We start from the raw sequence: 16,826 nt of genomic DNA, 5'->3' as shown, positions 1-16,826 counted from the left end.
GCGTGACACAGGTTCGAAGATTCAGTAAGGAGATGCAGACGACTAGTAGATTTACTTGTGATTCCTGTTGTTTTTATAGAGTTCTCTCGCCCTTGTCGCTTTAGGGTTTTTATTTTATCCAGAGAGATAGGTATTATATTTGAGTTTTACATTGAATTTAATTGTATAGTATCTATTATTATTAATAATTATGTGATTATTATTTGAAGATCTTTTGTTATGTGATTTTAGTTACTAAAATCTATTTTCTGGAATTTTCTTAAAAACAGAAACACGATATCGACGTAAAGGCTCAATATTAAATAGATAATAAAAAAAAATAGGTTAGTAACTCCTTACTTTTGGTACGATTATGACGTGCTAAAAGTTAGGGTACGATTATGACGTGCTAAAAGTTAGGGTGTTACAATTTTTATATTTTGAATCTGTTTTTGTGCAATTCAGTTAGTTTGGGATTTCACTTCTTATAACGTAACCGAACAGCATGTTGCCAGTTTATATAAATATTACTTAATCTAATTCAGCAAGTCACATGTTACAAGATAATTTAAACGATGAAAAAGGAAAATGATGTCTTTGAGACCTTGAATTTAGGCTTAATTTAAATGTAGTATTTTGGAAAGGTAAGCACAAATATTTTATTTTATGTTTGATAAATTAAAAAATCATGTGTTTATATTTAATTAATTAATTCTTAAATTTAACTCTTATAATATTTATAGTTATTATAGTATTTCAAATTCTAAAAACTATTTTACTCAATACCATTGTTGTTTGTATTTATTAAAAATTATTTTTAATTTAATGTACCAAGTATAAATACTACAACTTTTAAAAATTTATCTTTTAAAAATTAATTTTTATAAATTACTTTTTGAGAAAATAAAAACCTTTACCAAATCAAATTTTAAAGAATTTAATTGAATGGTAAAAACTAATGACTTGAATAGAAGAATAAAATTGATTACTTTTTAAAATGATAGAGAAAAAATTAAAGCAAACTAAATTAATTGTTAGATATCATTTTAATAAATTTTGAAATTAGACAATATATATATATCCACACAAATGAGAGTAAACTATCAAAATGATATCCGAAAGTAGGGGTGTGCATGGTCCGGCCCGACCCCGAAGATCCGGCTTGGCCTCGAACACTTTAGGGGCTATTTTGGTGTGATTTTACCGGGTGTAGGGCTGTGTAAGGGTCTAAAAAATAAGCCCGGTCATTATTTCGGGTCGGGTCTGGACCATGGCTCGGGTCACCCGAATTCGGTCCGGTGGTCCGGTCATCATACACAATTAATATTTTGTGTTATTAGTGATGGATGATGGCTATTCTTACGTGGAATTTAAGTATTGTAAACCTTAATATTTTGTGTTATTAGTTATTATAAGTCTATAAGTTAATGTTTTATGTTTAAAATGCATAAGATTTTAGACTAATGTATAATATTGTGTTATTTGTATTGATTTAAATATTTGGTGCTATTAGACAATATTAGTATTGATTATGGTTATACATTAATTTTAGAGAAGAGTTGGTTCTTGTTATATTTTTCTAAGTGAATTTTACTATGTCAAATAATGGTTGGAGTTTTGGAAATTTGGATATTTTCACATGCTAGCTTATAAGAAGGTATCAAGGTAATGTAATGTTAACAGCTCGGTTTTTACCCGTTATAATCGTGACCCGAAAGTGTATAGGTTTTATCGGGTCTAGGGTCGGGTTCGGGTCTAATAAATAAGCCCGATATATATTTCGGGTTGGGTCTGGATCACATCAAACCTAGTTTCACCTGACCCATGCACACCCCTACCCGAAGCCGAAAGTAAACATTGTTGACAAAAAAACCCCCAAAACTTGCTAATAATAGAAAAGTTCCCAAAAATTTAAAAATACGACAAAAAAAAAAAATCAGATATTAAATATTAAATATATATTCTAAAAAAAAGCTTTAGAAATAAAAATTTGAAGCAAATTTGTAATTATTATTACTGTTTGAAATAAATTTTTTCATCCTTAAAATTTGATAATTTTATCTGAAGTAAATTTTTTAATTTTTTATTGTGAATGACCATTTTTTTAAATAAAAAAATCTAAAAACTTCTAAATATTTATTCAAATATTGATACAAAAATTCAAGACAAATAGATAAATCATTTGCTAAATACGAAAATTTTTGTTACTTACATAAAGTATAGGGCAATATTATTAAGTGTTTTTGGTCACATTTTTAAATCATTCAAGGACTGAATTGTCAATAACATCAAGGAGTTTTTAATCAGCGGCTGGATCTTTCAGACAGCGAAATTGGTAGTTAAGCCCACAAATTGCTTGTTATTTATTTAACCGAAGAAATGCAAAATGTATACACACCATGATTTTAGCCAGAAGTATCAAACACTCGAATGGATCTCAATTAGTACAAACCAAGTCATTACATATAACACCCGAATTTTCAAGAGAAAACTACATCCTCAAGCAGTTTTACAAAAACTTGTATCTTTTCCAAAAGGAACCGTTTGAAGTGGAACAATGCGTTATGGTGTTCAATTCTATGGACCCGTATAAGATGAAGCATATTTACTCTTTCAGCAACTCCTTTGCCTTGTTTACCCAAGTGTCATAAATTTCAGGCAAAAACAGAACAAAGTGGACCTGAAATAAAAGTTTAGAATTTAAATACATAAATATTAACCAATCAAATTTGTACTTTTCAAGTCATAAAAGCATTATTGTACACAAATCTGAAATCTTCAACAATTAAATTCTCACATTTCAAATAACTCAGTAAGTTGTCTCATGGCTCATATTACAATTCTAGATGTTAATTTTAATTTATACGTGTACGGAGATTTTGAACTTTGGAACACTATGCTTAGAATAAAAAAAAAGAAAAAAAAGAAAAGTGTATACATACTACGTACGGGACAATATACTGAATACCCTACTTATCATTGAATAAATGTGGATTCTATTTGGATTAATTGATTTCACATTCCATCTAATAATAGATAAAGTGACTTGACATATTGTTCCAATATAACAACTCAATCACAATATTGAGAATTGAGTTTATTTGGAAAGTTATATAATAACAACTAATTTGATTATACAATATAAGTTATTTTTGTAAAACAAAACTCTTACATTAACAACTCCCACCAACAACTATATTATTTTAACAACTACAAAAAAAAGGTGAGAAATGTGTGTCAGTGTGAGTGTGTGTATCCTTCTTTTGTGTAGTTGTTGATATTTTGTTGCTATGTAAAATTATTGAATAAAAGTTGAAATGAGCTTCCAAGACACTACTAGTCTTACAAGCAGTCAGTTTTAAGTGCTCTATACTATTACGTGGTAAACAATAATATCAATTTTTTCATATAATCTCTGACGTAATTATATGCGAATAATCTTTATATTTTACTACATATGATTAGATAATTACGTAATAACGTTTTGCATTCACAATGTAACCTGTAAGAAGCTTGGTTTATAGTGAGATATGAGAAAGACCTTTCATAATTGTTGGATCAACATTGAAGGCCAATATTTAAGTAAATTAGTAAATTACACTCACCTCCCCTCTAGTTATCCAATCTACACTATCTTCCTCTAACTTATTTTTGTCATGAAACATCAATGAAACCCTTTTTCTTCTCTCTCCTATACCAAATCACCATTCAATCATCTCTTCACCCTCAAACCGAACCCATAACCACGCCCCACTCCCCTTCCCACCACCACCATCATCACCACTTCTGAATATTTAGTCACATTACTAATAGGTTTCTTTAATCTTGGCCTATAATATTGCCGGACATCTCACAATTATCAAACACTAGTGTGAAATTACAGTGCTTAAATTTGTCAATATCTAAAGGGCTATTAGTAATGTGAATGTTCATTTTATTAAAATTAAGAATTGCAATGTATAGTTAATTATAACTATTCTTATCATATCTCATCCAATAAAGAAAAAAGGCGTAAACGTAATAAAGTACCTCTTTAAAGTCATTTGGAAACTCTTTTATGGAAGAAATAGCCACCGTAGCAGCTTCATCGTAAGGGTAGCTGAAAACATGCAACATTATGCAATTGCTATGAAAAGCTTAAGGTCTATTGGAAAATTGAAAATGAGCTGAAAGGAAAGGAATTAAAACTATGAGATTTGACAACAAATTGGTCATTCCAAAAGATAGTGTTTGATATCATAATCAGCTATTCTGTTATTTTTTGGGTAGATTTTCTTTTAATTCCAAAGATAAACTCCTAAAACGAATAGCCACAATGGTCTTTTTATTCTTGGAAATAATTAAATATAAATCTCCTAAAAGCAAATCATTGGTGCAGCCACATTGGCTAGCCCTAAATGATCATTATTCATAATCAAAACATAAGGCTAAATACATTAAAATTTAGGATGGCAGGGTGAAAATTGAAAATGAACCTACCCATAGACACCACATGATATGGCTGGGAATGCTATATACTGAATGCTGTTCTCTTTTGCAACCTTCAAGCTATTTCTGAAAACCAATTTCAGAATACAATGTCACTGAACCAAAACACAAAAAGGATGAAACTTACTCAGATTATAAACTGAAACAAAATATTTGCACAGAGCATGGCTTTACAAAACCTACCTGTACGCATTCGCCAGAGAGGCAGCTGGATTATTATCTGCATGGTAAATTGGTCCAACGGTATGAATAACATGAGAAGCTGGAAGCTTGAAACCTCTGTGCAGTGCACATGAACGAAGAAAAGAGTTTATAATAAATAACCAAAGGAAGTTATAGTATAACAATTCACAAGTATAACAGAAGTGCTATTTTGTTATTACCATTGGTATATATTCCCTTTACAGCAAAAGCTGTTTTTACATACTTTTTATTGCCTAATTTTCACAAGTTTAAGCTTCATTTTAAACATGCTTTTCTAAATGTAATAAGAACTCACGGCGTGATCCTTGCTTCCCCTGTTGGGCAGCGGATTCCAGGCCTGACTTCTGGAACCTTGAGGCAAGCTTGAACAAGATCTGGGCCTGCAGCTCTATGTATAGCTGGAAGTCACATAAAATGGCGTCATTCGTAGCTAGTTTGCTAGATCAATTCTTACCAAAAAGTATGAAAACTCGTCGTTGAAACTTTAAGGAATCAATTTGAATGCAACTGAAAAAGTTTTGCATTATCGTCCGATCACAAACAACTGCATATGTCGTTGACTTTTACCCAAGCTATTTGAATAGTCATGCAAACCTAAGTATTCAATTGGAAAAATAGTTTTATACTGTCTATACATAAGTACTCAATTCTAGATGCTGAAGCAAAAATGATGAATTTTCTATTCCATTCTTCTTCTTCAACATTTTCAAATTTCAGGGATCATATTTGAGAACAATAACTTACACGCGTTCAAAATCTTTCTAAGCTTCTAAAATTAAAAAAGAAAAAAAATTCAGTTACCTCCGTCAGCTCCACCACCTCCAAGCATTCTCTCATTGGCAGGATTCACCTTGCACGAAAAAAATTCGCATAAGAAACACATTGACCAACTTGTTTTATTTATAATTTATTTTTCAAAACCATTCTTCAAATAGAAATAAAAAAGAGAGAAAAAAGAGGAAAGTTTGAGCATACTATTGCATCAGTGGAACCATCAATGGACCACTTCGTGATATCTCCCTTCTGAATGATCAGAGCGCCCGACGCCGCCGATGACAACGGAAACCGGACCTCGCCGTCGCCACCGCCACCATTGGAAGAAGAAACCCTAACAGAAGAAGAATCCATCGCGAACGGACGGCAATTTCTCACGCTAGCGTGCGAGTTCGAGCAGAATCTGAGGCTCCTCAGAAGAAGTCTTGGACCTTGCGCCACTGCTACTCCAGAGAACGCTGAAGTCATTGTTTTCTAGATTCTTTGGTGACGCTGATGTAGACGATTCTAGTGTGGAACGCTTCTGTTACGGTGCGCTTCATGTAAAAAGGAAAGTTCACGTGGATTTATGTTAACCGTTGGATTGTATTTGAATTTTTGGTTATTATATAGTGCTACTGCACATTATTCTCTATCGGTGTTCTGTTTTTATTGTTGCACGTGCAAACGAAGACTTTTGAGTTTTGACCTGAGAGGGTGTTCGTTAAGTTTGATCTTCTTCGATTTTTTATTTTTTGGTGTGTTCTTATTTTTTTCCGATCCAAAACGCGATGGGGCGGTCTCGGTTGGATGCGCTCGTCTCCGTGTTCGTTACGGTGCACCCGCACGAGACCTCTGCTCTGCTTCACTCCTTCTTCTGCTTCTTCTTCGTGAGTTTCTCTGCACTGAACTTCAAAATTCAACTACTGTGACAGCTCGCACGCTTCTGCTTCTTCGTTTGATACAGTTTTTTGTTTTATTTTTTGGTGCAGATTTTGAGTGCGTATTTTGTGGTTCTTCCTTTGCGAGACGAGGGTGCTATCTCGTTGGGCTTATCGAATCTACCAGGTTTATTCGTTGGGTCTTTGGTGCTCACACTCATTGCCGCACCCGTTTCATCTCTCATATTTTCTCTCCCTAATCTTTCAAAAAACAAGGTACTCTTGAATTTTTACATGTATTTTATTCTTTCTACTCATCATTAGGATATCTTGGACTGAATTCTCATAATTCATCTTATTATTCATGCACTCATCTTATTCGCATAATTTTGAGCAACTTAATTGAACATTTCCCCCTGATGCACGGCCAATAGTTCGTTTTTAATTCCTCTTAAGATTTTAAATATCGCTCTATGACATTTTGATCGTAACCTGTTATATGTGAGGGAATTTTAGAGTGGTATCTTGAACTTGGAGCTATAATAGCCAGTTAAATAGCACAAAATACGAAAATAAACCACCACAATGGCTGACTCAAATTGTAACTTGTAAGTGAGCCTGATGTTGGTGATCAAAGGGCTTCGACAGTGTTGGAGTTTGAGGATATGAGAAGCTTTGTATGCAGGGGAGTACTATGAGTGAGGTGTGATGAAACCCTAGAGGACAAAAGAAATTAGATAGTTACTTGAAATTTTGGTGCAATAGATATGTAATGGTGTATTTTATGCTGCCTAACTTAATGCATATATCAATGGGTGACCAATGGTGTAATTATACTCTGGGAAAATCATTATCACTAGAAAACATGCTTCCATATTTAATTTTTTTAAGTATTAGTCATTTTTATCATATAAAATGATCGAAAATGGTATATGATAGTTATTAATTTAAGTTTGCTTGGATGTGATGCTGCAATGGTTCTCCTTTGTATTACAGGCATTGGTTTCAATACACAGGTTCTTTAGCATATCACTCATAGTCTTCTTTTTTTTGTGGCGCTCCTCATCAACATCTAAATTGATAGTAAGCCAATAAGATAGCTGACCAATGTTTCGTTCTGAACTTCTTGTTCACTTCAGTATTATTTATATTTGATTGTGTTAAATTAGGGTTTTGTTCTCAGGAGTCTACTACTTCGACATATTCCTCAGAGCAAGATGGGAAGATTGGTGATCAAGGCAGTCCTACACCTCCATTAGGTTGGGATAGCCATGGATGGTTCTATATCTCAGTCCGAATTGGATTGTTTCTTTGGGTATATATTATATAACAATGATAATTATATTTACTATTTTATGTTCTAATGTATAATTTGACTTCTTTCTGCTGCAAGCATGCTTTAATAGACATTGTTTTGATCTAGTTTATACTTTTCTGAAGGTTGCTTTGCTTAATCTAATCACAATTTCTTCAACTTGGGCAAGGGTAATTGATGTGATGGACAGTGAGGTTTGTTTATAGATACATTATTTTTCAACACAGTCTAGTTATTCAGCGCTCATTTAACTTGCCCTGTGTTCAGTCAGGTTCGAGATTATTTGGATTTGTTGGGGCTGGTGCTACACTTGGACAACTTTTCGGGTCTCTTTTTGCTACAGGAATGGCTTTTGTCGGGCCATGTAAGTATGCATGTACCTTTACAGTCCATTGACACCTTTCTCTTTTAGCTTTTCCTTGCATTAATGTAAGTTTCTTCAATTGCAGTCTTGCTATTGTTTGCTGCATTACTATTGGAATTTGCAGCAAGGACATCAAGAGGGATAAATTGTAATTCATCTAATGCTGAAGAGGAATTGACTCCTATGAGGTGAACCATATATTCTTTTCTTCATAGTCACGTGAATGAGAACTGGGAAGAATTTAATTTTCCATAATTAATGTGCTATATACCTTATTTTATCTAGAGGGAAAATAGGACCTTGAGGAAGTGTCCAGCCTCTAGAACTAGACATCCCTATTTCCATGAAAGTTAATGTATTACTTTATTCAAAGAAAACTATTAACTTGATAAAGGTGTTCATATGATTTCCCCCCTTCCTTTGCTTGTATTGTTATCCAGATAAAATAATTTTTTCTACTATCTATGATTGTATTCAGAAGAGAACCATTTCCCGTTAGAGTCCACACCCTATGTACATAACTCATGAAGAGTTCTCACTTACATCAATCAAGGAATAGAGTCTAAACATCATTCAAACAATGTAGTCTCTTACAGATTGCAAAAAAAAAAAAAACAAACAAACAAACAAACTTCATTAGCATTATTGTCAATATAAAAATCAACCCAATTACTGTTAAAAAAAAAAAAAGCAAATTAGTATAAAAAATGGAGAATTGACTTAATCCCTAACAAAATAAAAAATTGGGAATAGTGACGGTAAGAGAATATTTAAATCTAAAAAGTACCAAATGTTATAGGAATTCTAGTTACATTTTGCAAATCAGAACTGGTAGATAGCAACAAAGACGCACTTAGGCATATCTTGGATTGCATGTACCTGTAAAAGTATTTTTCAAGGTAAATTGTTTTTCTTTTAGAAAAATGTATAGTGCAAGGCAACACGAATATAAGATCATAATTAGATATTCATTTGGATTTAATATAGAGAATCTGATTCCAACCATGAAAATGGAGCCGATGAGAAGAGTGAAGATACTGTTAGAGCTTCTCCAAAGTCATCTACTTCTTTAGTGAGACTTCAAATTTGGCCTATATTTGATGGATTGTGGCTTATACTATCATCAACTTACCTGTTGCATGTATCATTGTTCATCTGGCTGAGTGCAGTTATCTCTTCATTCTTCTACTTTCAGGTAATGTAATTTTGCACCTGTGATACAATCCTTGGTATTCAATTTCATTAACAGCAATTCTATCATAGCTGAATGGTAAATCTATATTGCTATGTTTAAATTCTACTGTCGTTGTTTTCTCCTTGTAGTTCTCTAAGATTCAAGTTTTCTAAAATTCAAGTTCTCTAGAGGACATAATAAAGAAATAGAAAAATCTGAAAGATGACTTAAAGAAGCAAACTATTATATATACTGAATGCTTGAGTAACAACATAATATTTGTTATTGGTTTTTATTATTGCCTTGTTAGTTTTCAACTGTTTTGCTGTTTAGTGTCATTTCAAAAATCATATATGTTGGGGATCTGGATTTCATGGAAGAGACTAGAGAGTATCAAAATTGTTTATAGAGTTCTAATAAATAACTAGTGGTTTCTACTATAGTGGGCTAAGCTAGTTTAGACTAGTTCACACCTATGTCAGCTAGGATAACTGCCACAGTTGGCAGTAACTGAATTATGTTGGGATTCCCTAAACTATCCCTAGAATAGTTATATGCATATTTTCAATCTCTGCATTTAAATACATGATTTTATATTTCTCATTCAGTTGATTCAATAACATCTCAGATTAAGAACGAACTCTTCTTGCAGATTCTCTCTACTCTGTCAATTTTGTCAGTTGTTTCGATCAATGTCAGTTCTGTCATGTGGTTACCACATTTTCCTGCTGCTTGGTTTGATTTAGATCTGAATTGTCTATTTTAGACTCTGATCAAATAGACTGTTGTTAACTGGATATGTCATTATTTGGCCTGGTCTTTTTGTAAGGAGCTGAAAGCTCAATCACCTCCAGCTTGACAGGGACATTTGAAATTTTTGCACTTGGATTGAGAAGCTGCAATGATATTGATTAGGCGTTTCTTAGCTTTTACTGGTTGATAACTCCATTTATCTGCTGCAAACATCCTACAAGAATATGAATGTCAATCTACACAATTCTCTCACTCATTTAAACTGAATAACTGTTAGTTTTTTTTATGTATGGGCCCTCCAAAACAGTAATTTTTGCTACATGTTTAAGGATGACTTTTTGAAAGCCATACAATCTATACTTGCTGCTGAAGTTTTCCCATCTGTGATTGCAGAAAGTAAGTGTGATTGCCACTACAGTTACAAGCTCTCTGGGAAGAAGAAAAATGTTTGCAGAGATAAATAGCTTTATTGCTACTTTTATCCTTGTTGGGCAGCTGTCCATGACGGTAAGCTGTTTCGAAAATGTCTGCTGATTTTCTGCTGGGTCTTTATTTAAACTTTCTCTTGAGTGGAGTTTGAAGCTTTTCCTAATAAAAATATGAATAATAACTTTGTTGCAATGCACCGTTTATCCTGCTGTTTTTTGTATTTATTAGGAGTGCAATTCTCATATCTTTGTGACTTAATTTCCAAAGTAGTATATTTTGTGGAATAAGATTAGAGATGGGCCCTATTTGGTTTAAAGCACATATGTGTATGATCTTCTAAAGGTCATTTATCTCTAGATATGTTAAGAGAGGGGGGAGTTTTCTATTTTGGATAGATTTCTTCTCCTAGGTAAAAACTGCTCAAACTGTGTCACCACAAGTTCAATAAACTAATATTTTAAAAATATATTATATGATAGGATAGGCTGTGCCAATTTCTAATATTCTATCAATAAGTAGCCTGTTAGAACAGTTTGATATTTAACTCAAGTGATACTTGGGCCCTCCTAGTTACATCTAGGAGACTCAAAACAACATGATGTTTACTTGATGAAAAATCACAATAACTCAGAAAAACTCAAGGAAAACTAAAGGAGTATAACATGTTAAGTCTATGTAATCTCAACCACATCACACAAGGTGATCGCAACTATTGCTTAGGCAAACTCCCATTTATTCTCTTAATCTTTAACTCTTCAATTCCAGTTCTCCTTCATTCTTCATCTTCAGAAATATAAAACTCCACCAACAGCCTTGTCTTTGACCATTCTTCTACACTTCTCATTTTCCTTTGCTAGTTCACCAAAATCAGATCATCATCGGAGTCTTGCTCAACAAAATCCTGGACTCCTGGTTCTAGTTAAACACTCTAACAGACTCATCCATGCACTCAGTCCAGTGATTCGCTTAATTGTTCATTTTTTGAATTATTTGTTTGTCTTGTTATAATGTCAGTATTTCGGTTGCATTTCTGCTCATTTTAAAAGTACATATATTTTTATTGTAATACAGGGGCGCATTCTTACTGTTGCTGGGGTGACTATAGCTATATGCTCTGCACCTTTTATTGGCCTTTTAAATTTAGTTGCTCTAGCTGTTTGGCCGGACTGGCTGGTTGTTGCCACTTGTGAAACATTAAGAAAGGTTATCCTCTGCAACTTTGAAGTATTTTTCATTACTTTAAGAGCAGAAATAAGAGTTGGAAATGCTTTGTTTCTTAGATTCATCTTGATATCTTGCAACGAAATACATAACTGCAACCTGTTACTCTATGGCAGCACATTGTTGATTAACTGTCATCTTTAAGATTATGTGAATTTTCTGTTCATATTCTATGACTCTGCAGGTTGTTACATATGTTGTGACAAGGCCTGGAAGAGAACTTTTATTTACTGTTGTTTCACAGGATGAGAAGTACAAAGCCAAAGTATGCTCTTCTCTTTTCTGTCATCTTCCCTTCTCTCCTGATTGTCTTGTTTATGCTTGTAGAATCACATTCAAATAGTCAAGTTCCATATTTTTCACTTTAGGTTCAACCAATGGTTTCCCTGCAATACCATTACAATTTACACAAAATTCAATTGGCCAACAATTGACTGAATGAATTTTGTCAAGACAAAACACTCAACTGACTATATCCTGATGCAGATATGCATCGATGTGTTGGTTCAAAGACTTGGAGATGCTGCAGCAGCTGGAATGTACAAAATACTTTTTGGTACTCTCAAGGGGAAACCATCAACCGTTTCCCTTTATGCTTTGCCTGTATGTCTAAACTTGTGATTCTTCATGTCTCTGTCTAAAATATTACTCAACTGTTTCGCAAATGCCCTTTTTCGTGTTTTATATTTCGTGTATGTAGGCAAGATTCGATGAACATTATTTCTTTCTCTAAACCAGGTTTGTATGTTGTGGATAATCACAGCATTCTATTTGGGTCGCCGGCAAGTAGAACTTTCAAAGCACCATCAGATTGCTTCCAGTTGATATAAGATTGAAAGTATAGTGAATTATATTTAAGGAACAGAGGGATAGATATGTTCAGAATGGGTAAATCAAAAACCTCATTGCACTGGAATTATTTATGGTGCTTTAATTTTGCGGAATTGATGAGTAGCAGTGTGAATAGTTGAAGCCAGTGCAGCATGCGAGCAAGTATAGAGAAAAAATTCAGGAAAGGGAAGAAAGAAGAATCCAAGAAGAGAGAATATAGGCATCGTTCTCACCAAATACATGCTAACCACTCCACACAGTCTCTTTTGATGGATTTACAAAAAGAGGACTGATTAATCATCTTAAGAGATGTGTTTTGTTATCTAACATTTTTTGAAAGTTTGTACCTTTTACTTCATGTAGTAAGGAGGATATTTAAGAAGCTTTTTGAGTTTATATTATGCTCTTTTCAACATAATGGAGATATGTAAGAAGTTCCACAGAATCTTAAAGGATGCTTCTGATGAATACCAAGAGCTGGGAAGGATGAGAAGATAGATAGCAGAGCTGGGACACGTCTCTCTTAAGGAAATCTGGGAATTAAGAACAAATTTCGTCTCGTGATATAATTAAAGCATTCATAACATTGCTCTCATGATATTTTTTAGTTAAGTCCGATTTTGTTCTTTAAGGTATAGGCTGAAATTTTTTTTCGTCTCCGACTTTTTTTTTGCATACAAAATCGTCCCTAAAGCTCAACATAGTTTTAAAATCGTCTTTTGGACCAAAATATCTTTCATCACATCATTTTTTTGAAATGAAGAAAGAAAGAAATGAGAGATTGAGAAGAGAAGGAGAATGTGGGGAAGAGAGGGAAAGAGACATAGAGAGTGCACGAGCTTGTTGGAACCGCCGCGTTGCCGCCGTTGCCTCTGTACTCTGAAATCGCCACCAAAGAAGGGAAGAAGAGGAGATTTAAAACCGTTCGTGGAGGAGCAAGTCCATGAGTGGGCGTGGTGGAAACGACATCGTGGAGAAGACAGAGTCGCTATTATCGCTACTTTTCGCTGTCATCACTGTTCCTCGCGTGTTCGACGCTATTTCACGCTCGTCGTCGTTGTTTCTGCTTCTGTTTCTTCTGTTTTTACTTCTGATTCTATTATTGTTGTTAATGCTGTGATGAAGAAGAGATGTTATTCTTGAATTTGAATACTATGTTGTTGAATATTGTGTGTTTTTGTTGTTGGTGTTTCATTAATAGTTTTTTTGTAGTTTTTTTTTTCATTAACGACTTCTATGTTCTTTTTTTTTTTAATTTTATAATTTTTTGTTAGGTATAATTTAATCCAAAATTTTAAGCAAAAGGACAATTTTAAAATTATGTTGAATTTTAGGAACGAAAAAAAGTTAGAAACAAACAAAATTTTCAATTTATATTTTAGGACCAAAATTGTATTTAATCTTTTTTTTTTATTATATTACATTCATAACAGTGCTCTCATGATATTTTTTATATAAAAAAAAAAAAAAAAAAAACAAACTGACTAACTAAAACTAAACATATGCCATCGAGGGAAATAATAAAAAAAAAGGCTAAGAGGCATTTAGACGACTCAATACACGAGAGACATGAGCTTGCCAATCCAAAGCTAAGAGACCCTGAATTAATAAAAGGCTGATTGTGTGGGGGACAATTATTAATCAAAGAGACAACAGCTCAAGACAAAATAAAAATAGGCAACTACTTCAATAAAGATGCCTTAAAAAATGTAACTTATTTGTTTGATTATATTTTAAATAAAAATAATATTTTTATAATATATAAAAATCAAGTCTTACAATTTATTATTTAATGGTCAAAATAAAATATTTTCACATGATGATAATGATAAAATTTTTATTGGAGTAGCCACCAATATAAACAATAGAAATATTTATTTGGTGATAAACTAAAACAAATTATAAAAATCTAATTTATTTTAATTTTTTAGTCAAAAAATTTAAAAAATATATAATAATAAAAAGTATAGTTATAAAAAATTAATAAAATAATAAAAAATAAAAAATAAATTGTGTCTCTCGTTAGTGTCTCAGTATTTTTTTTCTCAAGATAGAAACAAAATATACTAATTCAATGTCTTTGACACAATATCTCTATTTATTTATGTCCCTATTTATGTCTTTGGATACAAAACTACTAAATTAATTATTATAATATTATTTTTTATATACTTTAATGTATATTTTATATTTTATATAAATAATTAATTTTTAATGTATTCATAATCTGGTAGACCAAACTTATGAGAAGACCATGATAAGCACCCGAATTCAGTGACATTGTCAATGAGAAGGCTACTGATACAGTGATACCTATCCTTAAAACAATTATAAATAATACTCCATGTTTTATTTGTTTAAAATGATAAAAGAATCTCATATGTTCTTGAATTTTAATATTTTACTCTTCATCCATCTAACCTCAACATATCTGTTTTCTTCTTTCCTTTTCTTTTATTATGCTTAGCAAGGGCTTGTGAAAAGCAAAGTTCAAAACCAAGCTTGGTGATATAAAAAAAATTCAACACAACAAAATAAAACATAGAAATAAGAAAAATAGAATACCAACACAAAACTAAATACAATGAAATTTAGATATTAAAAAATATCAGCAAATTAGACCATAATTTCTTTTTCATTAGTCACCTCTTTATTTTTTATTCCTAAGTGCATTTTTTATATCAAATTTTTTTTAAAATGAAAAAATTGATAAAGCAAAAATTTGAGAGTCTAAACTCTTAAATCAATATAGTAAGATTTAATTTAAAATAATAAAATCTTTAAATGATAAAAATTATAAATTTAGTAGTGATTAATTTTTTACTTTATTATTTTATTAATTTTTTATTTTAAAAATTTTAAATTCAATAGAACTCACAAATAATAAAAATTATAAATTCAACTCTAATTAATACTTTATTTTATTATTTTATAAATCTCTTCATTTTATAAGATTGTTTTCTCACTTCCTTAATTATGAGTTAATAGTCAAAATCGTCCCTGAAATATACCTCGATCTCCATTTTCGTCCCCGAAAGATAAAATTAATCAAATTCATCCCGAAAGATACTCTACCTGGTCACGTTCGTCCTTCCATCATGTCCATAGCTGAGTTAGCAAACGTCCGCTGATGTGGGCCGTTAACTGCCAAGGTGGCAAATGCCAAGCTATACCATGTTGCTGACCAGATAAGTCTTGTTTTAGGCGTCAAATTAGTCCTTGAAGTGGATAAACCCTAATCCCAAATTCAACGATAAAGATCAGAGCTCAGATTAGTTCCGAATCTTTCATGGCTGATATGATGAAAAAACCAGGGCTATCCAGAACAAAATTCGAAGGAAATTTCAACTTTCAGCATTTCATACATAGCCTTCAGTTAAAGTAGGTTTCTTCTCTTCTTCTTCACAGTTTTTCTTCTTATTCTTCTTTGCATCATCTTCAATTCCCAAGCCTTGCAATTCATCAATGCAAGGTTCTTCTTCACCTTCTCCACAATTTAGCTCCTTCTCCAACCACAATTTCGTCCACAACCTCCTCCACTTCGCAGCTGCTACCACCAGAGACCTTCACCTCGTCGCCACCTTCTTCGCATCCTTTCTCGACGGCACATGCTCCGGGCAGCTCGTTCTCCGGCTCGATCCCAATCACAGCATCGGAGGTTCCCTCGGCTGCGGCTGGCCACGGGTCGTTGACGCAATCTCCGGCGGTCTCATCATCGTCATCGGAGAAAATCGCGGCGGCGGACTTCACGGCAGCGGTTGCTTTAAGGAATGCTTGTTGGATGGATTCAGGCGGAAGAGCACAATCTTCGAGGCCTGCATCTTCAAGGCGCGGGGGTAGGATCTGGTGCAGTAATCCGTGTTGTTCTTTGGTTGACTCCATTGGAAAATCAGGTTCCAATTCCCAATTAGATTTCTTGTGATTTTTAAATTTTGTGAAATAAAACCCTATTTGCTAAATCTCAAGGAGAAAGTTGTGCTATATTAGGCTCCGAAATGTGGTGGTGACTTGAACCTCACTGTCTTTGGTCTAATGGCAGAAACTGTTGCCTGAAAAGATTCAATTTGGGGTGATGAACCATTAATGGCACCTGCAAGAAGCTCAGAGAAAGATATAAAAGTAGAACAATTAGGCCTTGAAGCAACTGATTTTGCCATAACTACTCTCTTAGTTTCATCAATATCCATTTTCAGTCAGTACTTTTTACAAATAGACAGTCTGCAACTTCCACTCTTCCTCAGAAATAGCAGGAATTCCTCTTGATGATGGCTTCAACTCATCCTAAGATAAGGATCACCAACCTGGAACACCTAACATTATGCCAAGTTTTAATATTAGTTCTTAATACAGAAAGAAATTTCACTATCATGATTATAAGTCTCACTCATGCTACTGTGCCTGGTAAAGATGGCCAATGTAAACAAAAGAGAAGAC

At 33.1% G+C, this 16,826-nt stretch overlaps 3 protein-coding genes across 8 annotated transcripts; 1 reads left to right on the top strand and 2 right to left on the bottom strand.

The window, feature by feature from the left end:
* Positions 1 to 2,318: 2,318 nt before the first annotated feature.
* LOC112755400 (uncharacterized) lies at positions 2,319 to 5,913 on the bottom strand. The gene is made up of 7 exons (XM_025803468.3): positions 5,647 to 5,913; positions 5,473 to 5,521; positions 4,967 to 5,069; positions 4,651 to 4,746; positions 4,459 to 4,533; positions 4,009 to 4,078; positions 2,319 to 2,659 (listed from the first exon to the last, which is right to left on the bottom strand). Exons 1-7 carry the CDS (start codon positions 5,911 to 5,913, stop codon positions 2,585 to 2,587), a joined length of 735 nt encoding a protein of 244 aa, XP_025659253.1. The 3' UTR covers positions 2,319 to 2,584.
* Positions 5,914 to 6,009: 96 nt separating this feature from the next.
* LOC112755399 (uncharacterized) lies at positions 6,010 to 12,987 on the top strand. Of its 6 annotated transcripts, none has more exons than XM_025803466.3 (13): positions 6,010 to 6,314; positions 6,417 to 6,581; positions 7,302 to 7,388; positions 7,489 to 7,620; positions 7,746 to 7,814; positions 7,888 to 7,984; positions 8,070 to 8,172; positions 8,972 to 9,179; positions 10,305 to 10,418; positions 11,412 to 11,543; positions 11,746 to 11,826; positions 12,048 to 12,164; positions 12,325 to 12,987. In XM_025803466.3, exons 1-13 carry the CDS (start codon positions 6,216 to 6,218, stop codon positions 12,349 to 12,351), a joined length of 1,431 nt encoding a protein of 476 aa, XP_025659251.1. In that variant the 5' UTR covers positions 6,010 to 6,215; the 3' UTR covers positions 12,352 to 12,987. The 6 variants fall into 6 exon arrangements, 4 of the variants coding, with proteins under 4 accessions (XP_025659251.1, XP_025659249.1, XP_072077462.1 ...); XM_025803464.3 differs by having other exon boundaries at positions 12,300 to 12,987; XR_011874607.1 differs by having other exon boundaries at positions 6,087 to 6,314; positions 11,930 to 12,164.
* Positions 12,988 to 15,872: 2,885 nt separating this feature from the next.
* Positions 15,873 to 16,274, bottom strand: LOC112757727 (uncharacterized). Its single transcript, XM_025806283.1, has one exon. The coding sequence runs from the start codon at positions 16,272 to 16,274 to the stop codon at positions 15,873 to 15,875; it is 402 nt and encodes a 133-aa protein (XP_025662068.1).
* Positions 16,275 to 16,826: the final 552 nt, after the last annotated feature.

This window comes from Arachis hypogaea, chromosome 16 (genome assembly GCF_003086295.3).
Source record: "Arachis hypogaea cultivar Tifrunner chromosome 16, arahy.Tifrunner.gnm2.J5K5, whole genome shotgun sequence".
Lineage (NCBI taxonomy): Eukaryota > Viridiplantae > Streptophyta > Magnoliopsida > Fabales > Fabaceae > Arachis > Arachis hypogaea.
Note: the sequence above shows the minus strand (reverse complement) of the source record. Positions and strands in the feature narration are given on the sequence as shown.

Excerpts from the sequence above, each read along its gene's own strand:
- LOC112757727 (XM_025806283.1), bottom strand. The coding sequence starts at position 16,274 with ATGGAGTCAACCAAAGAACAACACGGATTACTGCACCAGATCCTACCC.
- LOC112755400 (XM_025803468.3), bottom strand. The coding sequence starts at position 5,913 with ATGACTTCAGCGTTCTCTGGAGTAGCAGTGGCGCAAGGTCCAAGACTT. Across the intron at positions 5,522-5,646 it reads ATGGTTCCACTGATGCAATA|GTGAATCCTGCCAATGAGAG; the intron begins GTATGCTCAAAC and ends TTTTCGTGCAAG. Across the intron at positions 4,079-4,458 it reads ATATCATGTGGTGTCTATGG|CTACCCTTACGATGAAGCTG; the intron begins GTAGGTTCATTT and ends GCATGTTTTCAG.
- LOC112755399 (XM_025803464.3), top strand. The coding sequence starts at position 6,216 with ATGGGGCGGTCTCGGTTGGATGCGCTCGTCTCCGTGTTCGTTACGGTG. Across the intron at positions 9,180-10,304 it reads CTTCATTCTTCTACTTTCAG|AAAGTAAGTGTGATTGCCAC; the intron begins GTAATGTAATTT and ends CTGTGATTGCAG. Across the intron at positions 12,165-12,299 it reads TTTCCCTTTATGCTTTGCCT|GTTTGTATGTTGTGGATAAT; the intron begins GTATGTCTAAAC and ends TCTCTAAACCAG.